The sequence below is a fragment of the Phyllostomus hastatus genome, unplaced genomic scaffold (genome assembly GCF_019186645.2).
Source record: "Phyllostomus hastatus isolate PE091 unplaced genomic scaffold, TTU_PhHast_1.1 phas_scaffold_182, whole genome shotgun sequence".
NCBI classification, from domain to species: domain Eukaryota; kingdom Metazoa; phylum Chordata; class Mammalia; order Chiroptera; family Phyllostomidae; genus Phyllostomus; species Phyllostomus hastatus.
The window spans coordinates 24,918,370-24,940,875 of NW_025334013.1; the positions used below are offsets into that span (position 1 = coordinate 24,918,370).

At 50.2% G+C, this 22,506-nt stretch overlaps 1 protein-coding gene and 1 pseudogene across 1 annotated transcript; both read right to left on the reverse strand.

Moving 5' to 3' along the window:
• Positions 1–10,872: 10,872 nt before the first annotated feature.
• LOC123832388 lies at positions 10,873–11,045 on the reverse strand (annotated as a pseudogene).
• A 2,453-nt stretch (positions 11,046–13,498) lies between these two features.
• On the reverse strand, positions 13,499–21,078 carry FHL3 (four and a half LIM domains 3). Its single transcript, XM_045859074.1, has 6 exons — positions 20,862–21,078; positions 16,141–16,314; positions 15,879–16,053; positions 14,713–14,882; positions 14,402–14,588; positions 13,499–14,275 (listed from the first exon to the last, which is right to left on the reverse strand). Exons 2-6 carry the CDS (start codon positions 16,294–16,296, stop codon positions 14,121–14,123), a joined length of 843 nt encoding a protein of 280 aa, XP_045715030.1. The 5' UTR covers positions 16,297–16,314; positions 20,862–21,078; the 3' UTR covers positions 13,499–14,120.
• Between the last annotated feature and the right edge of the window lie 1,428 nt (positions 21,079–22,506).

Below are 22,506 nucleotides of genomic sequence, written 5' to 3' on the forward strand. Positions count from 1 at the left end.
GTGCGTGCAGGTTAACACACCTTTGAAATACCAGAGTAATCCTCTTTTCCAGACCCCTCTTGGCCAGCAAGATTCAAGAACTATGGGCTTGTCAAGGGCCACCAGAGCAAAGGGCTCTAGGGACTTTTTGTTGAGCAGCAACAGTCTTGGCCACTTCTTCAGCTGTTTGTCCAATGGTGGTGGATAAATTCCTAATTATATTCTTATTGACATCTATTCTGGCACTTGGGATTAGTATGTAGAGTACACTTTGTTCTATATTGTCATCATAAATTGCCCGCATTTCCCTTTTGGGTTTCATTATCTGCCTTTGGTCCTGTGGAAGTGGTTCTTTGTTAAAAGAATGTATGGAACCCTGACTGGTGGGGTTGTGGCTCAGTTGGTTCGGTGTCATCCCTGCAGGATGAAGAGTCACAGATTCGATTCCTGGTCAGGGCATATGTCTGGGTTGTAGGTTCAGTCCTGGTTGAGGTGCATATGAGAGGCAACCGATTGATGTTTCTCTCTCGCATTGATATTTCTCTCCTCTCTCCTTCCCTTCTCCTTTCTCTAAAAATGAATAAATAACATCTTTGAAAAAAAGAAGAAAGAACTTTTGGAAAGGCAGGGATCCTTATGAATAAATAAAGACGTGACAAGTTGTCCCAGCAAGCAACTGGCTAAACATTGATGTGCCCATCCTTTAGTCGAGGTATCTTCTACGCCAAAAATAAAATGAACCTGGGAGGTGCATAAACCATCCCCTCTCCCCCAAGTATTCTAGTTTATGGATTTATTCATAGGTATGACTGAGAGAATTTTTTCCAACCAAAGGTGAAACCATTTACATGCTTTTCAAAATCCATCAGGGTGGTATCCAATTGAAGGAACAAGTCTACATAATTTGGTTATATCTTTCTTTTTAGTTTTGTCATGTAGACATTTAGAGATCAGGTAAGGAAGAGATGGGGGAAGATTTAAATTTAAATTCAGTGGAGATGACAGGGACAATGAGTAATGATAAGTGGGGGCAGATGTCTCTGGTTTTTGAATCATGTCTACCTGAAAGGTCAAGTTGGATATGGGTTGGTCTGGGAAGACAGTGACATTGGACACGGTATTAAAGTTGGTAACTGGAGCAACAAGTGGCAGGTATTTGTCTTTTATTGATTTAGGGTTTTGGTGACTTGACTGACAATCAGTTAAATTTCTTCCCTTGGCAGCACTCTCAGAGTTTTGCTGAAATACTATCTTTTCAAGCATTAGAGAGAGAAATGAGGGAGAGAGTAAGAAAAGGGAGAACAACTGGGTTTGCTATAATATGAATAATCTTCTCTAAAACACAAGGTAACCTTATAAACAAAAATCAGCAAGAGATAAAGACCAGAAATTCAAGTTAAGAATCTCTGTAAGGACTGGTGTGATGCAGTCCTGGTCCGGTTCCTTGGGAAAAGTTGTCTTCTTCATCTGCTGTCTTTCGTCCTGTTGCCTAGATTTTGGTCAGAGTTTGGTGGCAGTGATGGGCTGGGAAACCCATTCAGCAACAGGGTCTGGGAACTTTTCAGAATGAGAAACGTGAATCCATGAGTCAGCACCGTGGAATTTAGCAGCACACGGATTGGTCAGGAGCCCCTGATAAGGCCCTTTCCAAGGGGCTGAAGAGTCTTTGAGTTGGTGTCTTTTCCAGTACACAGTATCCCTGGGTTTGAGGCTGTGAGGACATTCCTTGTCTCCCAGGAGTGCACTGTTGAAGGAATCTTTAAAAGGTTAGTGTTATGTTGTAGGGTGTTGATAAACTCCTTGCAGTGATACAGGAGATCTCCTTTGACAAGTACTGGTTAGTGCAGCTCTTCTTCCAGGTGCATGGGACAACTTGTGATAATGTTAAAAGGCTAAAATTTATGTTTTCCAGCTGAGGGGGAGCAAAGGTTCAGGAGGGTTAAGGAGGATTGTGGGCCATGACAGACTAAATGCTGTGCAAATTTTTCCATTTGGGTTATTTATTGTTCTATTGGTTTGTTTGACCAATCCAGAGGGTTGAGGATGATAAGCATAATGGAAATGCTGACAGATAGGCCAAATTTTATAAATGATCGAACAGTTTGTCCTATAAAATGAGTTCCTCAATCACTAAGTTCCCTTGGGATTCCTGAGGTTGGAATAATTTTTTTAATAAGGCCTTAGCTGCTGCCAGGGCTATGGCGAGGGAAAGACACAACCCAAGTGAAAACACACAGGTCGTGACCAGCACATATCCATGACTGTGTGAGAGGGGGAGTTGGGTACAGTCTAACTGCCTTACCTCTAAAGGACCCACTGGTAATGCAAAGTGCCCAGAGAGGCATGCAACAGTTTTCCAGGATTACATTTTGGACACACTTTGCCCATCTGATATATCTGATGGGCAAGACTGGGTGAAGGGCCCCAATAATATTGCTTTCCTCATTGGATCATTTTCTCATTGTTTCAAGGAGTTGAATCAAGGAAGAAGGTTAAAAATCTCCTTTTGGAGACTGTTGGGGAGGATGGGGCAGTTAGTAGGACCTATCCATAAGCTTTAAGAAGAATCAAAGGAACAACCAACTTTTTGTTCAATCCATTTCCCCCTTTCCTCTCCCAGAGAAATGGCATGAGGTTTAACTAGTCTTTGGTATAGGTGAGAAACCGGAGGTAAGGCAGGAGTAGATGAGGTTTTTATAGGCAGGGCTGTGGTTACCTCATATAAAGTAGCCAGTTTGGCAGAGCTGTATCAGCCCTTTCACTTCCTTGTGCCTCCATATTCTGGGCAGAAGAATGTCCTTGCATGTTAATAACAGCAAAGGCTCGGAAAGTCAGCATGGCATCTGGGAGTGCTAGGACAAAGTCTTTGTTTTTAATTTTTTGTCTGAATGAGGTAGCGAACCCTGGTTGTTTCCAGAGCCTGGCAAAGTCACGGGTTACTCTGAGAGCCTATCTGCTGTCAGTGTAGATACTGGCTGTTTTCTCTTTGGCTAATAAGCATGCCTCAGTGATGAAACCGGAAAAGCTGGCATTTGTGCTGCCCATTACTACCAGAAGCAATAAGTAGAGACAAGGATTGAATCTTTATGGGCATTTTATTTAGATGCTGGTGATCTGAGAAGACAGTTGGTTATGTACCTTCAAAATCCAACTTAAAGTCCTGGCTGGTATAGCTCAGTGGATTGAGCACGGGCTGCGAACCAAAGTGTCGCAGGTTTGATTCCCAGTCAGGGTACATACCTGGGTTGCAGGCCATGACCCCCAGCAATCGCACATTGATGTTTCTCTCTCTCTCTCTCTCTCCCTTCCCTCTCTAAAAATAAATAAAGAAAATCTTTTAAAAAAACAACAACTTAACATTTCATCTCAAGCTGACTTTTTTTTCTTTTAAGATTTTATTTATTTATTTTTAGAGAGAAGGGAAGGGAGGGAGAAAGAGAGGGAGAGAGAGAAATATTGGCTGGTAGCCTCTTGCACGACCCCTGGCTGGGGACCTGGCCTGCAACCCAGACATGTGCCCTGACCTCGAATCAAACTGGCTACATTTCAGCCAGTGCTCAATCTACTGAGCTGTACCAGCCAGGGCTCAAGCTACACTTTTTATAAGGGAAAGAAAGGGTAGGTAAGGGGTTTGGAAAAAGGTTAATGGGATAAAAGTTATAGTCCTGCAAAGTTTTTCTATTATTTCTTTATCTGCTGATCAATAATTCTTTATCTGTGTTCCCTCCCTGGAACACAATGCCTCAGATACCATCTGCAGACCCTCTGGGGCACAAAGGTTGAATTGCTTTTCACATCCTGGAGTCATCTGAGTCATGAATTCTAGTTCCTGGAATAACAGCTTTCTGCGTGCATTAATCATTTAAGCCTATCAACTATAGCTAAAGCTAAACTCTTTAACTCTTGAGTTCTCCTATCAGTATGAGGATGCAGTTGTGTTTGTTGGGCAGGTTTGGCATCAGGTAGAAGTCTGGGTTCTACGATTTTATTAATGGCATATTCACTTGGTAATTTCCATTAGTCTCCTTAAATAGCATGCACCAGTGAACCATTCCTGGTCTGCACTGGAAATGGACTTTCTTGTAGATCCAGTAGTGGGGTAAGGAGTTGGCCACTGAACATAATGCAGTCATGGGGAATGTTATCCTCTGGAAGAGGAAGTAGGGTAGCAGGAGAAGTTGCGTCAGGCGTTAGTTAGGTGGGGTGAAGGCAGAAGGGGGACGTTATATAGTTGGCTAGACGAGGAGCAGAAAGATACTGAGTATGATGGGAATTAAGGAGCATTTCAACAGAGTGTGGAACATAGACAGTAAGAGTAGATCTCATAATCATCTTCTCCTTATAAGGGTGGGAAGAACAGCAATTGCCCTAAGGCAAGGGGAAGTTCTTGAGCAATTGGATTTAACTGCTGACTAGAATATCCTATAGGCCTATTCTGCCCCACAGGAGGTTGAGTAAGAGCCCCTAGGGCATTCTCTTCAGGGTTTTGAGTGGAGAGGTAGAAAGGGAGGTTATAATTTGGATGCTCTAAAGGGGGAGCTAAGGTAACCTCGGTTTTTATTCTTTCAAAAGATTGTTGGGCATCAGAGGTCCATTGTAGAGGAGCAGGAGAGGAATTCTTTTTTGGAGAGAGAGGAAGAGGGAGAAAGACAGAGAGAAACATTGATTTGTTGTTCCACTTTTTTATGCATTCATTGATTGATTCTTATATGTGCCCTGACCAGAGATTGAACCCACAACCTTGGCATATTACGACAATGCTCTAACCAACTGAACTATGCAGCCAGGGTGGAGAGGGATTCTTGAGTAGTTCATAAAGTGGTTGAGACATTAAGGAAAAATTAAGAAGCCAGTTCTGACAATGACCTGCAGGTGCTATGGACCCCTAAAGTTGTCTTTTCCTTTGAGGGAGGGGGTAGTCTAAAATGCCATGTAGGCATGATGGATCAAGATTTAATCCTTCTGGAGTTAGGAGGTGTCCTAAGAATTGAATGGAGATTTGACAAAATTAGTGTTTCTTTTGTGTCCTTTGGAAACCAGGTTATGAAGTACATGGAGGCTGTCAGGGAGGCAAGCCTCTTCAGAAGGCGAACGTAAGAGTAAATCATCGCCCTGGCTGGTGTGGCTCAGTGGATTGAGTGCAGTCCTGTGCAGCAGCAAAAGGTCGCTGGTTCCTGCCCCCTCCCTCCTCAGGGCCCATTCCTGGGTTGCCGGCCAGGTCCCCAGTTGGGGGCATGTGAGAGACAACCGGTTGATGTTTCTCTTCCTCTCTTTTCCTTCCCCTCTCTCTAAAATAAATAAATGAAGTCTTTAAAAAAGTAAACCATCAATGTAGGAAAGAAATAGTGGCTAGGTTGGCCTTAGGATTTAGGAGAAATAGGCCGGGCTTTCTGTGATCCTTGAGGAAGAACAGTCCAAGTAAATTGTTGGCCTTTCCACATAAAGGTAGGAAGAAACTGGCTGTCTGAATCTACTGACAAATGCACTGCAGAACTCCATAGCTTTCAGAGGGAACATTAGAGAACAGGGTGTGGGTGTTGGAAACGACGGAATGTCAAGGAATGACTGTTATTTATGGCTCTGAGGTTTTGAACAAAATGCCATTTGCAGAGGGGTAAGATGGGGGTATTTCAAGGGGGCACATATATAGTCTGTCCAGGAAAAGTCCAGCCATTGTTAATATAATGAGAATGGTTTGGGCGACATCAATGTAACCTGGCAGCCAAGGAGAATGGACTACGATGCACATGTGTGAACAACGATGACTTTGCTGTACTAGTCAGTGGGGGTGGTGGACGCCATTGAGTGAGCATGTGTGCTGTGTGGCCATCGTATTCAAAATGACTGAGCAAGTAAAGTGACAAATCTACATCAAATTTTGTGTTCGGCTTGAATATTCATCTGCGGAAACTAGTCAGATGATTCGGAAGGCCACAGCTATGGGCACCTGCTGGTTGGCAGCTTCATTACAGCAACGCACCCACTCATGCATCATGTCTCGTGCAGAGTTTTTTTGAGAAACATCGAATCACCCAGGTGAATCAGCCCTCCTACAGCCCAGATTTGTTGCCCTGTGACTTCTGGCTTTTCCCAAAACTAAAATCACCTTTGAAAAGGGAGAGATTTCAGATTGTCAGTGAGATTCAGGAAAATACAATGGGGCAGCTGATGGTGATAGGGAGAACTGTGTAGTTCCCAAGGTGCCTATTTTGAAGGGAACTGAGGCATCATTGTCCTATGTACAATGTTTCTTGTATCTTCTTCAATAAATGTCCCTATTTTTCATATTACATGACTAGACACCTTCATACACACACACACACACACACACACACACACACATATAGTCATCTACTATAGGTTGTATGCTGGCTAAAACCTCAGGGCTTAGGGGGCATTGTTTAATATTAAGGAGGAGTTTATTGGGGTCTCCCTGTATTTTAATTGAGGTTGCTGAATGGATATGGCCCACATCAGTGTTGGTCTGTGCCCAAAGGCTTTTGGGCAGCACTTGGAGAACAGGATGTACACAGTTAATGTATATAGTTGATGAATCTGGTAGAATGAATGGGGATGGGGGTGAGAGCCAACCCAGAGATAGGATGCCCTGGTGAGAAAAGGGAATATGGGCTTGGTAGGTTTCTAAAATCTCTCTTCCCAGGAGGTGTAAGAGAGCTGATGGAATGAGTGAGAAATGATGACCGCCAGTGAAAAGGCATGGGTAAGGATTTAGGGACTGTCGTAGGCTGGTTAGCTACACTGAACATCTCGGTAAATTCAGAACTGGGGGGAGTGCTGAAAGCATGCTGGGGTTGATGACCAACAGGGCTCCAGTGTCAAGCAGAATTCGTCCCTGGTTTTTATATCTAATCCCCCCAATTGGTTTGTTTTAAGTGGGGGAATGTCCCCTTAATGTCCCTGGAGCATCCCTAGTCCTGCTTAGAGAGTGAGGGTTGGTAAACTTTGTCAGGGTTTAGCTATAGCCATCATTCATATTTGAGACAGTCCCTTTTAATTAAATTTTTTTTTCTTCATTGATTCTAGAGAGGGGAAGGAAGTGAGAAAGAGAGGGAGAGAAACATTGATGGGAGAGAGAAACACTGATCAGTTGCTTCTTGCACGCACCCTAACTGGGTGCTCCAGGGACATTAAGGGGACCCTAACTGGGGACAGAACCCAAAACCCAGGCACATGCCCTGACCAGGAATCAAACTGGTGACCTTTCAATTTATAGGACAACACCCAACCAACTGAGCCACACTGGCCAGAGTATGAGAGTCCTTTCTAAATTGTCCAGAGTATTTACAGAAAAAAAAAAGTTTCTGATTTTGATTTTGAGGGGCTGGCAATTCTGGGGCATCTCTCTTTTTTCTTTTATTAGTGTTTATTTTATGCTGAATTTACTTTTGGGCCATAAGTTTGCTTCTGAAGTTTCTCCTGGGGTATCTTTGTCTTTTGTGCAAACTCATTTTCTTGTTTAGGAACAATCTGCTTTTTCACCAAGGATCATCTCAATGTGGCAGGGAGAGGCTGAGTATGGGTTAATCTGTCCGTGAGCTCTGTAACTTCTATGTGGCATCTTGGGATCTTTGTTCACCTGGATGTGCTCAATGACCAGAGAATCTACACCTAAACTCAAAAGTTTGGCCCTGGTCGGGCAGCTCAGTTGGTTGGAGCATCATCCCAATACACCAACGTTGCAGGTTTGATCCCTGGTCAGGGTGCATACAAGAAGCAACCAATGAATGCATAAATAAGTGGGACAACAAGTAGATGTTTTTCTATATATCTATAAAATCAATGAAAAAAAAAAACTATAGTAAACCCTCAAGTTCAGCATTACTCTCTGCATTTTTAAGTATGTGCAGCACATAATTCGGCACTCTCTTTGGGCCACCAACTCTGTGTCCAGCTCCACTGTTTGGCCTGGGCACACCTACTGACTCCACCATGTATAGTGGTATCCTCTGAATACCTGGTGGCTTTTTGAATATGCACACCCTTGATGGCCTGGGCAGTTTCATGAGTGTTCTTAAAATAAACACAAAGATTTGAACCTCTTTATTTTTAATTTTTTAAAAAGATTTTAGTCCTGATTGTTGTGGCTCAGTTGGCTGGATGTTGTACTACAAGGCAAGGGTCACTAGTTCGATTCCCAGTCAGGGCACATGTCTGGCTTGCAGGGTTTGGTCCCCAGTTGGGGTGTGTATGAGAAGCAACTGATCAATATTTCTCCCTTGTATCAATCAATCTTTCTCCCCCCTTCCCCTCTCTCTAAAAATAAATAAATAAATACACAGAAATAAAAAAAGATTTAATTTTTTTAGAGAGAGAAGAAGGGAGGGAGAAAGAGAGGGAAAGAAACATCAAAGCACAAGAGACACATCAATAGGTTGCCTCTCACAGGCCCTCAGCTGGGGACCTGGCCCTCAACCCAGGCATGTGCCCTGACCAGGAATTGAACCAGCCAACTTTCAGTTCAAAGCCAGTGCTCAAACCACTGAGCAACACCATCCAGGAGAAGATTTGAAACTCAATTTGCATGATTTTGTGGGGTTTTGTAGGTCAACTGAATACTGAACCATTTTCAGAGGTTACTGCTGGCTGCTTTAGGGAAGAGTGGGGCATGTCTTTTTAATTGTTGGAGTTGGAGTGCCAGAGCTTAGCAGCTTTTTCCTGACAATCTGGGGCTCATGTAGCCCTAGGTTCCCTGTCTTTCTCCAAAGTCTTAGCTGGTTAGCCAAAGAGGCTATCTCGTGTGGTTGTCTTGTGGCCCAACTACTGTCATTTGTTCCACTAAGGTACCGAAGGCTTCAGGAAAGCTGGCCACAAGTGTGGAATTGAACGGCCTGAGAGCTTCATCATTCACATTTTTTTATCCCTGAATTTTGTTGGAAAGTCTGTTCAAATCTATCAAAGTAGGCAAGAACAGATTTGTCCTTTTTGTGGGTATGCGATGGTGTATGGCTTTCCAAATAACTTGGCAAGGAAAGGTTTAGGAGACAACTCCATAATTCAGTGGCCTGTTGTTCAGCCTTCTCAAAGCCCTGGGCACCAGTTAACGTCCTCCGGAGGTTTATTCCATTTAGTAGCCAACAAAAATTTCCAGGCTGAACATTTTCTACAACCACATGAATAAGTTGATAAAGATCAGGAAAACCAGGCTGATAATTAGATCTAAATGCCATTCAAATTCAAGGGAATGAAGCTTAAGGTCAGGGAAATCCTTTAGTAGGGTCATAAATTTGGATTTAGTCCGAGCTGTATAAAAATTTGGGTTGTCTCCATTGCCTGATTCAACCTTAAAAGGAGCTGTTAAGGACAGAGATGGAAGGTCTGGTGCATTAAGAGAAGTAGAGATATCAGGAGAGGAGAAAAAAGGAAGTTCGGAAAAAGCAGACAAGGAAGGAGAAAGTGGGTGACGTGGGAGTGGCAGAAGAGGTGAAGACGGCGGCTTCTGGAGGCTTGTTAGCTTCCAAATAACATGTGCAAAAATCAGAGGAAGTGTTTCCAAATGGTTCCCCTTCAACTTCAATTTTACAGATGCAAAGTCCTTTTTCTAATAATGAAGATGTTTATTCGATTTAGAATTATTCTCTTTACAAGAGATGAAAACAGGTTTTGTTTAGCGTTCTCAAGGTACCAGTTAAAAAAAGCCTCCCATGGTCTGCAGGAGGTTTAGTATGTTCTTAGTTGCCATCGTGCACACGAATAAGCGAGTTTTGAAATCTCAAAAGAACCCATCTGGGTCAGCAAATTTTAAGACCATTCTGGGTCTCAGTGATTTTTGTCCAAAGACCTAGCCAGTTACAACTTTCTGAGCCGTAGGTCTTGTGCATCAAGTCAGCTGGGGTCCCAGAGGGTGCTAAGTTCTCACTGAAAGAGAACTTAGAACATGGGCTCCCCATGTACACTCTCCCAATTAAGGTGTCCCTTCATCCCTTTGAGTGCCCCTTGAGCCCAACTGTCCCCCCAAAAACTTTATGGACGAGGTCCAAAGACTGTATGGAGTCTGAGCCTTAGGGATGAGGTTCTAAGAGCCATAATGACCAAGTCCAAATCAAACTTTATGAAGGGTCCCTTCCCTGAAGGGAATAGAGTCCCGGAGATCTCAACTGGAAGTGTGGGTGGTTTGGATTCCCCCGAGGCCTCTCTATATGCACGCTAGGAAACAACTAGGCACAAAGGGCTCTTGCGGGTACCAGGGCATTGACTCTGAGATGGCATTGGGAAGACAGCCTGGGTGCTGTGTCAGATCCCAGCGCTGCCACCAAAATATAAACACATTTGAAAAGTATTGGGATGAAGCCCTGGCTGGCATAGCTCAGTGGATTGAGTGCGGGCTGTGAACCAAAGTGTCACAGGTTTGATTCCCAGTCAGGGTACATGCCTGGGTTGCAGGCCGTGACCCCCAGCAACCCCACATTGATGTTTCTGTCTCTCTCTTTCTCCCTCCCTTCCCTCTCTAAAAAATAAAATAAAATAAAATCTTTAAAAAAATTCTTAAAAAAAAAAAAGAAAAGTATTGGGATGAGAAAAGGATAGGCTTCATTCAGGCAAACTGAGGAGACACAGACTTTGGTAAACAGGTGAAAGTGTGCTCCACCTGAGGCAAGAGGGAGGCTCCCCCCACCCTCTGAAAATCACTTAGACCACGTCCTCTTCCTCTTCCTAAGGAAGAGAAGGATCATCAATGACCAATGGTAAATGCAGAAACAACACCAAGGCCCTGGCCAGTGTGGCTCAGTTGGTTAGGCATCGTCTCCAAAAGTGAAAGGTTGCAGGTTCAATTCCTGATCAGGGCACATGCCTCGGTTGCAGGTTTGGTCCCCACTGGTGGGTACCTATGAGAGGCAACCGATCAATGTTTCTCTCTCACATCAACGTTTCCCTCCCTCTCTTTCTCCCTCCCTTCCTCTCTCTCTAAAAAAACAAAACAACACCAAGAGCTGGCTTCACGCTTAGGAGAGAATGCTGCGCCCCCTCCTTGGGGTTTCAGGTGCTCCACACATTCAGAAACTTCTCTAGTAACAAACTCTAGAAATGATCCCTGAAAGTATAGTCTTGGGAGGCTGTTCTTTATACCAAAAGTTCTCACCCAGGTTCCTCATTAGGTCCATTTTATGTAAATGAGATATCCAAATTCACATGGCTCTGATTGGTCTGAATCACATAGGTCTGATCACTGGGGGCAGGTCTCAGCCCAGTGGTTGAAACCAGGAACTCCTGTGTAATAGCTGACTCAGATGCCATAAACAAGGAGGGCAGTGTGGGAAATGGAGTTCAGCCAGAGATTTTTCATGGTATACAGAGCATGCGAGAAGCCCGGGCCAGTAGGTGGCTGCTAGGCTCTCTCTATTTGTAAAATTTGAGTCTTCAGTTGACCATGGAGTCCATCTTAGCAAGTAAATTCTGGGGTTCACATCAAATGATGTTGTGAGGGTTATATTTATGTCCAAAAATTTAAGCAAGGCCTCAACAATAGGGAGAGGACCCCAGGTACAATTCCCTACCAGAGGCTTTTCCTGTACCACTAGGAAAGAGGTCAGAAATCTCCATTCAGGACTGCAGAGACTCAGCTAGTATCTTTCTTTCTTATTTATTTATTTAGGTAAGGTTTGGGATCTACCATATTTTACTCAATATGAGATCCTGTCAAACGTTAACCTCACCATTATTTTATATTCCAGGAAGGAAGGAAGGAAGGAAGGAGGGAGGAGGAAGGGAGGGAGGAAGGAAGGAAGGAAGGAAGGAAGGAAGGAAGGGGAAATTGCCAATTAAACTATGTCACACCTTTGAATATACAATGCATCTGGGTTTCTGCTATGTTAAATCTGAAAACTTTATCTTGAAATCAATGACACAGTATTGTATGTGCACATCTCTTCCTCCTGGTGGGTAGGTCACCTAAGCAACACCATTCACCTGATGCCTTCCTTTCCCTAAAACCTTCTCCTTCCCCACTCTGTCCAACCAATCACGAAGTCCAGTCTTTTCCACCCCTGCTGCCACCTGTCTCATTATCTCTCACCTGGACCACTGCACTAGCCTCCTAGCCAGCCTGCTCATCTTACCTCCCAATCTATTATTCATACTGCAGCCAGAGTGATCATCTCATGTCCTTGCTTAAACATTTCCACTGCTTTACATTTGACTTTTCACGACCTGGCCTCTGCCTTCGTTTTAGTCTCTTGGCACTTCCTCCAAATAAAATTACTTGCTGCTTCCCTAAAGCACATATGTTTTTTTTTTTTAGGTCTCCAGGCCTTGGCCTCAGCTGTTTTCTAGGCTTGGACTACTCTTCTCAACTACTATTGAACGTGTAGCAAGTGCTGGGAGCTGAAAACGGAGGGACCAGCACGGCACGCAGGAGCCCAGTCCTCACAGAGGCTCGTGGAAGAGACAAAAATAGAAACATATCATTAATCATAAGTGGGCATTCGTTAAGGTTTGTTGAAAATGCCAACCACGGCCTCAATTTAGAATCCGAATAGGGCCAGGGAAGCAGTTTGAAGAGGATTCGAGTCCCGTATCTACCAGTGGCTACCTATGTAACTGGGGAACTTGGCAAGTGGAGTCTCCACCTCTGTGAAATGGAAAAATGCCCGCCCCATAGTATTTCTGGGAGGATTTCATATGAGATACATATAATCACGCGGTTCTGCAGTCCCCGAGGGCCCCTCCTCCACCGGGCGCCAGGGTCCGCCTGCCCCGCAGCACCAGCCCCCACCCCAGGAGGCTGCAGGCGAGACGGTGAGCGCCCGAGCTGGGGCGTGCAGGGACTGCCGAGCCCTCCGCCTTCCTCCCTGAAGACGGAGCCCAGACCGCAGGCCACGGCTCAGGCACGGACCGAGGCGTCGGATGCCGGGCAAGGCGGGCAGCGCTCCACCCCATCTCCCCACTTTGGGGGCCAGCCCCCCTTGCTCACTGGCTCATTCCCGCCCCCGCCCTTGAAGCACTGGAGGCGGGGAGGGAGAAAGGGGCGGGGGCGGGGCCATGACCCATTCATGCCGGGAATCGGATCCAGATGTTCCCGCGGCGCGTGCAGCTGCATCCTTGCCTTTTTTGGCAAAAAACGTGTGGCCGCGAGCGGATCCCGGGCCGCCTCGGCTAATCCTCGGGAAGAGGGGGAAGGGGGCTGAGGGTCTGGGCCCAGACTGGGGATCCGCACCGGGAGCTCTGCGGGATTTGGGAAGGACTGTTAAGGAAGGCGGGGCGGGATTTGTATCAGACGGGGTAACCCACTGGCACCCCTGCTTCCGTTCAGAATCTGTCCCAAATCCCTCCCTTCTCCACAGGAGGAAAAAGCCCTTAGCCAGCAGGAGGGAAGCAGGCTAAGCCCTAGAGGGACGGTAGCAGCGGCGGGGATCCCCTTTCTCCAGCGAGATTTCCCATCCTGTGGCCCGCAGCTCCCCCTCTGCCCTGCACTGAGAAGGTTTGGAATAGCCTCAGAGTCTCTGGTCTGCAAAGAAACCTTTCTTCCCCCTCCACCCCTAGACAAACACACAGAGGCCTGTGCTACCTCACACTGCTTTATTGCAGAATCTCGAAGTGGCTGAAACAATTCCACCCTTCCGCCCATCTCAGGGCGAAATGGAGCTGAAATGAGAGAACACTCAAGGAACGTGGGCTGGGCAAAACCCTGTACCCTAGGACCCCTTAACCAGTGAACCTCTGATCTGCTGCCCAAACAGCCTCAGCCCTGGGGACAGGAGTGGAATAGAGGCGGGAGGGTCAAGCCTGAGTACAGCACTTCTCAGGCACCCATCAGAGACCTAAAGTCTCTGCAGAGAAGCCTAGATTGAAGGGGCCTGGGTCCCAGAGTCCCACTTTGGAGGGTTGGGGTCTACAGCCCTGATTTGGGGAGGGGGATTGATCTGGGAACCATGACACTAGCAGACAGGGCTGAGTTCTAGAGTTCAGGCTTGGGAGGGGATCTGAATGAGAGATTCTGTAACATCCCAGGTTTGGGGGCCCTGGGTCAAGGAGTACCAGTTTGTGATGTTGCAGTGGGGAGGCTGAATCCTGGAGCCCAGGGGGAGCCCCAATTTGGGGAGAGGCTGGGACCCAGAGGTGGTTTGGAAATGGAGCCTTAGTCCTCGAGCCCTGGTTTGGGAGGTCCTGGGCCCAGGAGCCCTGGCTCAGGGCCCTGCCTGGCTGCAGCCCTGGCACAGTACTTGGTCTCCGTCTGGCACGAAGCCTTGGCCCACCAGGGAGATGGAGCAGCGGGCGCAGGCGAAGCAGCTGTGGTGCCAGTGGCGGTCTTCAAAGGACACGTACTTGCCTCCACCGAGTCCTGGAGGGAGGCTGGAGGTTAGCTCTGCAGATCTAGAGGGCGGTTCTGGCCCTCAGTCTCACCCCATCCAAGGTCCCACTCCCTGGCCTGCACCCTACCCACTCAGGTATTTGACACTTATCCCACCTGTGATGGGGCGCTTGCAGCTGCTGCACTTGGGTGCAAAGAGTTCTCCAAAACAGGCCACACAGTAGGGATCATCATCCCGGGAGGTGAACTGCTGCCCTGCCAGGGGTGTCTGGCACCCGGTGCAGACCAGGCATTCTCGATGCCAGGGCTGGTCTCGGTATGTCACGCCACCCTGTGTCAGCGTCTGTGGGGGCAGCATCTGTTAACAGGGGGGAGTGGGTATTCCCACCCCACAACAGAGTCTGGCTTACCCCCACCCATGCGTGCAGTGGAGAGCAGTGTCCCCGCCCTGCTGGTCCAGCCCCCACCTTGCTGCAGCGGGCGCAGCGAGGAGCAAACTTGTTCTCATAGCAGGGCACGCAGTAGTGAGCGCCCTTGTCGGGCACGAAGGAACGGGAGCCCAGCGGCTGCTCACAGCCGCTGCACAGGAAGCAGTGCTCATGCCACGTCTGGCCGCCATACTCCAGCTTCCGGGACCCTGTGGGGAACAGGGGCCCCACTCAGAACCTGTGTCCCAAGCTCCTGAGTGCCACCCTCTGCTCCCCAACCCTCACCAGGGAGAATCCCCACTGCTTCCATAGCCTGAGCAGGGCGGTGCCCATGCACACGCAGCAGGGCCCCCACCACGTATACTGCACGTGCTAACCTCCCCCCGACACTGGACTTGCTGGCCGAGCACCTGCTAAGCCCCCATAAACTAGACGTGAGGGTTTGACATATGCGAAGTTCCCATATGGACCAGACATGACTGTCTCATGTGACAGACATGATGACTCAGTATATGCTTAGCCCTTACACACCACATATGATGGTTTCAGCATACACACAAAGACCCCACTTATACTAGCCTAGCAGCTGTCTCTGCCCACACAAAGTTCTAATGTTTCAGACATAAGTTTGGTACATGCTAAACTTGCATATCATAATCATGCCATTCTCTACATATTCTAAATCCTCACATATATCTATGAGGCATGTGGCTCAGTGCACACGTTAAACTCCCTGTTTATCTGTCCCTGCACACACCAAGCCCCAGTGCACCAAGCATGACAGTCTCAGCATACTCTTAGCTCCTACATGTACCAAACATACAGCTCTTCAGACATGCTAAGCCCCCAGGTGCATTGGTCTGCCTACACATGGTAAGACCATAGGTATAGATCAGGCCCACTGGGCCAGCACATATTAAACCCTCTGGAACATACCAAGCTTGGCAGTTCCTGTATACGTGGGCTTCCGTGTGCATACTGGAGAGTGCCAGTCCCTCTGTCTGCTAAATCCCCCAGAGCGCACGAGCACGACAGATCCTGCATACACTAAGGTTCCAGGAACCTGCTGTCCGCGCAGGTCTTCGCTGTACACGCCTCCATGTATGTATCAGACAGGCGCGCCAGTCACTTGCACGTGCATGAGCCCTGTGTCCCAAGGTGCCAGGCATGCTGGTCCCATGTACAATAAGCCCTGGGGGACATACCCGGCATGACAGTCTCCCCACAGGCGGAGCACTGTGAGGAGAAGGCACTGCAGTAGCAGTCGTTGCAGAGCAGCTCATTGTCCTGGCAGGTGAAAGGCTCATCGGCTAGGGAGCGCTGGCAGCGGCAGCAGCGGAAGCAGCCCTCATGGAAGTGGCGGTCTTCGTAGAACAGCTCCTGCCGGAACATGACAGTGGCACTGGCACCTCTACCCCTTCCCGCCAGCCTCCACCTACTCCCTGCCCTGCCCAGTCTGGTCCTTACCCTCGAGTCATGCCCGATCAGCTGCTGGCACTCGGCACAGGTGTTGGCAAAGGTGTTGTCGTAGCAGGGTACACAGTAGGGGCCATTGTCTGTCTGGATGTATTTGCGGCCATACAGGGACTCACTGCATTTTGCACAGTCAAAGGCTTCGCTCATGGTGGCTGTGAGTAAGCCCTGTCAGGGACACAAAGTGCAGTGGGGTCACCAAGAGGGGCTGTGGTTGGCCCCTTGCAAGAGCCCTTGGCATGATAAAGAGCAAGAGAACAGGTGCAGAAAATTCTAGGTCAGAGTAGGTGGTGATGGGGAAGGGATGCCTCTGGGAACCCAGGAACCCTGCATGTTTATTTCCGTATTTAGCTTCGGGGTGGAAGGGGGTCAGGAAAAAATCAGGAAGCAGAAGTTGTTTTCTTATCTGGGCCCTGGCAGATCTGGGGGGAGGGGGCTTTTCCTGGGTCAGTGACTCATTTCCTGCCCCAGCCCGAGTTTAGCCTCCACGGTCACTACTGTCCCCACGGGGGCAAGAGCAGGGGCAGAGAGAGCTACCCTGTCTGGTCCCATACAAATAGCACTCCCACCCTCTCCTGACTCCTAGGCAGGGACTTGAGATATGAATAAAGGAACCCCTATGCATGCAGAGGGCTGGAGTGGGGAGCTTAGGGATGGGACTGGGCTGTTCCCACCCCCATCCCCATCCAGGAAACAGTGGAATGTTAGGGGGATGCTGGGCGGATGAATGGTGGAGGTGGAGGAGGCGATGTCATTGAGCCTCACCTCCCAGGAGAATCAGCTCAGCAACAAGGACTTCAGAGGCTCAGTTTAGGTTAAAGCAGGAAGGAAATCCTGCAAGCTGGACCCAGCTAAGCTTCCCCAGCTGGACCCTATGCCCTCACCCCCTACTGAGTCTCTGGTCACACCAGCCTGGGCAGCCTTGGCCTGAAACATCTGCAGCAGCTGGGGCAGCCCAGATGGCCAGATGTCAGGTTTTGCCAGCAACAGGGGAGGGAAAAGAGAGGGAGAGGGGAACGGGAGACAGATTATGCAGTGTGCCTCCCTGCCCTCTCCTGCTGGGGGCCATCACCCCTGGCAGCATCTGGCAAAGCCCCAGTATCTTTCCATCCCCTGGGTCATGATTTCCCTCCTGCCTCTGGGAGAAACAGTCTTTCCCCAGCCTTTGTGATCTCTGAGGGTTTGGGGCAGGGGGAGTCAAGGGTGAGAGAGTGGGAGCCACTGAAGATATTTTCTCCCCAATCAGGCCCCCTCTCAGATGGGGAGTCCGGCAAGGGGGAGCCCTAAGAGCTGTTCTGCAGATACCCACCCCCCAACCAAACCTCAGACACTTTCCATTTTCTCAGGAACAAAGCATATTTGTGGGATGAGGTCATCCACACAGCTGCCTCTGGAACAGGAGCATGGGGAGTGGGGCGGGTAGGGAAGTGGGGTTCCTGGTCCCTTCTGCTGCCCGTTTCCAGTCTCTAGCCCCTAATTCAGAGCTCCCCACCTCCAGGCTGCTCCATCATGAAGCCTGCTGAGGACTGGGATCCCGGGGTGGGTGGAGAGGAACCACCAGGACCCACAGGGAGGGGATGTTCTCACAGCTGCAGATGAGCCTGGGGAGTACAAAGGAACCCACCAACCCACTCCCTCCGCATTAGGCCTCAGGAACTGGCAGTCCCCAGAGCCTGTCCTGGCTCAAGTTGAAGGAAAAGCCCTCCTTCTCTAAGCCACCCCTAGTGGGAAATTCTCCCAATCAAGCATTGCTCTGGCTTGGAGTTCAGACTCCAGGCGCCAGCAGACTCCCCAAGCCTGTAGAGTCTGGCTCTTTTGAAGGGATGGCTCGTGAGCTCACAACTGTCTTTCGGTACCATGGGAGGACATTCAGTTGACAGCCCAGGCCAGGGCAGGAGGCAACCAGAAGCTGGGGTCTTCACAGCAGGGAATTCTGGGGTAGGAGCTATGCTACAGGGTGGAGGGTACCCCCCCTTCTCACTCCACTCCCCACCACTCAGGCCTGGGTTTCCTTTGGCCCTACATCTGAGGATTGCCTGGGCCATCAGCCACTGGGCAGCAGGGGGCCACCCAGGTGCAGTGTGGCCATGCCTCTGTTCAGGAGTGTGCTAGACCTTTTCCTTCCTTCCTGGCTTGACTTTGAGCAGCTGCCACCTTCCAGGCCCATGCTAGCCCTGGGCCTGTCCCCTGGGAGGCAGTAATCACTCTGAGATGGGGCACCCCAAATAGGGTATGGGCATGGCTTCTGTTCCCCTTCCCAGAATCCCCCAGTCTGTCCAGCTGGGCTCCAGTGAGGACAGAGTGAAGGGCACTATCAAGGCCCACCTGTCCCTGCCCATTCCCTCCTCCCCTTTCTCTGGCAGGTCCAGGGGACTGACGGAGCCAGTCTTGTGTTCCTTCTGGGTGGGGAGGGCTATGCAAGGGAGACTGCTCCATCGGCCAGATGGCTCTCAGCCCCTGCCCCCACTAACACCTGCCCTTATACACACACCTGACTCAAACACACACATATGGCACCTCTCAGAGCTCAGAGTGGCTGGATAAATGGTGTGGCCTGTGGTGTGCAGAGGCTTGAGCTGTGAAATATACACCTTGGAGATCTTGGGCAAGTCACTCTAGCTCTCTGATCCTGTTTTCCCTAATAGCACGTCCTGCCTCCAGGGGTTGTTTCTGGGCTAAAATGTGATGATACTTGAAAAGCACCTCACAGTTAGTTATGTCACTAAATGGAGAATATTAGTGTTTTGATTGTAGCCCCTCCCTCATACTGGGGTCAGACAATAGTTTCTCACCCCACCAGGGTCAGGGAGCTGGCCTGGGATTTGACCTGGGCATTCTCAGGGTAGGCCCAGGGAAAGAACAAAGGGGCAACCCCTAGTTCTACTGGGGGCACCAAAGAGGCCCAGGCTATGGGGCCAGCCTGACTCCAGCGAGCATGACTCTGAGACCCCTCACACAGGTACACAGGTGCACAAATCTGCATGCTGCTTTGCCTCTCACAAGGTGCATTCCCACCCACCCACCCACTATTTCATCAGATCTCACAAAAGGCAGGCAGGGTAATGGGTCATCCCCACTTTACAGCTGAGCACACAGGCCAGGGAGAGGGGAGGGGCATGCTCCAGGTCATTCAGGTATGGGGAGAGCCCAGGAGCCCTTCCTGTTTCTGTTTCCCTGGAAGTGCTGCAGTGCTGGTGGAGGGGGTGGTCAGCGTTGAAGAGCAGGGGTACATGAGATGCTGGGTGACATCAGTAGTACAGGAGCTTGGTTCTTCTCCCCAGCTGCCAGACCTTCAGTTGGAAGACACCCAGGAGCCTTTCCAATTACCCATGCCAGCCACTCAACCCTTTTGCCCCCCTCCAGCCCCCTCGGTCCAGAACCCTGGCCAGGCCCCACAGCTGTGAGTCAGAATCAGAAAAGACCCCTCCCCTAGCTCCCTGGAGTTGACAGGAGACTAGAGGCGAGAAATCTAATTCCCCCCTACCCTACCCGCTGCTACCAGGCACCTACCCCAAACTCTCGGCTCTCCCTCCCCCCCCACCCCCTATGGAGCCTGGGAGTCACAGCAGTTTAGGGGAAGGAGGGGCGGGGGTGGGAAGCGGGATCCAGCAGCTGCTCTGGGGACAAGAGAGGAACAGTTCATTCACCCCAGGTCCCCCAGGGCTGAAGCAGTCCGTCCAAGATCTGAGTTTAAAAATAAGTTGGGGCTGTCTTGGTGTATGCCTGGGGCTCTTTCTTGATCTCAATCTTACTGTCTCAGGTCTTGTCCTCATGGGGACTCAGTCAGCCCAGAGTTTGTGTTTCCCCACATTCTTGCGCCCCAGTCTTCCCCGCCTGAGTCTCTCAGGGTCTGTCTTGGAAGCTGTCAGTGTGCCTCCATTAAATCTCAGTCTCTCGGTGTCTAGCGCTGTTCCACTCAGCTTCTGTCTGTCTCTGCACACTTCACAGCCGTCTGTAAGTTGTGGGAGTCTCCATATCTCTGACTGGCTATCTCCCAACTGCCCGCCTCTGTCAATTCTACCTCTGAACACTCAGGTCTGGTCTCTTAGCGTCACTATTGGGAGGAATGTCTTGGTCCCCACCCCACCCTAATTCTCTACCTCTTAGCATCTCTGTGTGCCTGAGCGTCTGGGTCTCCAGTCTCGGAATGTCCTACAGGCCTCACAGAGGCTGATTCACTACACGCTAAGGAGGCTTACTTGTCCAGGACCCTTCAAGGCCCTGGGAAGGGCCCTATGGAGTGTTCGCTGGAGTCGTTGTCCACTTTTTCCTAAAATGCTCTACAAAACCTGGGTCTGTCCCTATGCGTCAGGTTTGTCTCTCAGTGACTCTACGCCCAAGTCTCTATCCCTGTTTCAAATAACTCTGCAGTCTCCTGTCTAAGCCTGTCGCTTGGGTCCCGCTCGGGTCCCGCTCCACGAGGCTTTTTGGGAACCTCAGTTTCTCAAACCCTCCTGGTCTCTATTTCGAGACTCCGGGCTTTTCTATTTCAAACTTGGCCCCCTCCCCCGCCTAATTCCCGCAGCAATCCCCGCCCCTCCCGGCGGCCGGGAGCCTCACGGTCCGGTCCGGAGGACGCTCTTTGGGGCTTAGCGCCCTTGGCACCCGCGGCGGGACCCAGGCGGAGGCAGTGGGCGGGCCGCCACAGCTCCTTTCGCGGCTCGAGGGCAGGGGCCGGGAGCTGGGATCCGAGCCGGGCTCGGCGGGGATCTCACCTCGAAGCCGGTGGCCGCAGCGGGGCGCGGTGCTCGTGGCGGCGGCGGGGTGGTGGTGCCAGAAACAGGGCCCGCTTCTCTCGGCGGCTTCTACCTGCGGCCCGGGCCGCGCGAGGACTAAGAGAGCTGCCGGCGAGGCTGCCGGTTGCACCCGGACTGTGTCCCGGACTGTGTGGGCGAGTGGGAGCGCGGCCCCAACCCCTCCCCGAGGAAGTGAGCGTCGGGACCCGCCCCGCCCGGACCCCGCCCCCAGCCGCCCCTGCCCGCTGGGTGCGGACCCCGCCTCCGGCCCCTGGTCCCCGAGGCGTTGGGGGGTGCAGACCCCGCCCCCACTTTCCTTTTAGACTGGAGCCCACCCCGGCCCCCCCTTCCTCAGGCCCAGCCTAACCTGGTTTTCCCAACCTTCCTGGGCGGCCAGGACCCCGCCCCTGTCCCCTCCCTGCAGCTTTTGCTGTCCTCCCTCCCTGCTCCCCTTCTCTTCTTCCCCCGCCCCCCAGCTGCAAGCAGGAGATTGCTGTATTCAATCTCAAGCAAGGGTACAGGACACAGCCAAGCGAGGTCCATTGGGGACCAAGAGTCTTCATGCCCTTTTCGTGTCCTCCCTCCGCCCCCAAATTACCCCCAGGAGTCACACTCAGCCTGAGTTTGTGAAAGAGGCCTTAATCCAGCCTGCAGGAGAGGGTGTTTTTTTTTTTTACCCTGCTCTCTCGGCCCTGTCAGTGACCTAGGTGATCTCTGGGAACATGGAGTGAACGGAGGACCCCCACCCCAGCCCCGCAACCTTAGGGCCTTGACTTTCAAAGAGTTTTATTTCACAATTCTGAGTGGCAAAAACAAAAGTAGCCACCTCCTCACCTCCAGCTGCATCCTGGGACTGAGAAGTCTGGCCTAGGTTTCCACAGTGCCCAGGAATAATTTTGACCTTTGAAGCCCAGGGGAGACCCTAATCCTTGGCCTCACAAAGTTTGGGCTTCTCTGGGAGGCGTGTGAGGAGTGTGCACGGTCAGGGCACTCCAGCGGAGGCGGAGGGAAGTGGAGGGAACCCCTCCTTCCTCACCTCTACAGTTTCCAACCCTCTGGCTTCCTCGCTGTGCCTGGAGGGTGGACTGGCGCCCACCCAGGACACAAAGCCCTACCAGGTCTTTGAGGCCACCTCCCCTGGGATCCTCAGGCTTGTCACTAGGAATAAATAGCCTCAATCTGGAAGGGGAGGGGGAGGAGGAGACTCTGCTGTGCCGTTTACAAAATAAGACAACAAACCAACCTTGGAAACACCTCAGCATCTAGGGTGGAGATTCAGGTGGGCACAGAGGCTGGGTCCAGCCGAGCTGTCAGGGCAGAGACTCATTTCCACCCAGGCTGGGGCTCCTGAGTATCCTCCTCTGCCGTCTCTGAATCAGTTTGCTTGCCTTCCTGGGTCCCAAGTCACCCCTGAGGCCAGGTTTCCTTTCAAAATTAACTAATTGCTTGTTTATTATTGTTGTTCTTGATGCCTAAACTGTAAGTCACGAGGGCAGGGAATGGGTCCTTCCTGATCACCACCCTGTCCCCAATACCTACTCTAATGTTCAGGTAACAAATATTTGGTGAGTGCACGAATAACTGATGTGCTTCAGTGTGGGTCCCTCCTTTTCCCTTAATCTGG

Bases quoted from the DNA above. Each gene is read 5' to 3' on its own strand.
- FHL3 (XM_045859074.1), bottom strand. From the start codon at position 16,296: ATGAGCGAAGCCTTTGACTGTGCAAAATGCAGTGAGTCCCTGTATGGC. The intron at 16,054-16,140 runs GTAAGGACCAGA...ATGTTCCGGCAG, and splicing joins TGATCGGGCATGACTCGAGG to GAGCTGTTCTACGAAGACCG. The intron at 14,883-15,878 runs GTATGTCCCCCA...TGTTCCCCACAG, and splicing joins TGGGGAGACTGTCATGCCGG to GGTCCCGGAAGCTGGAGTAT.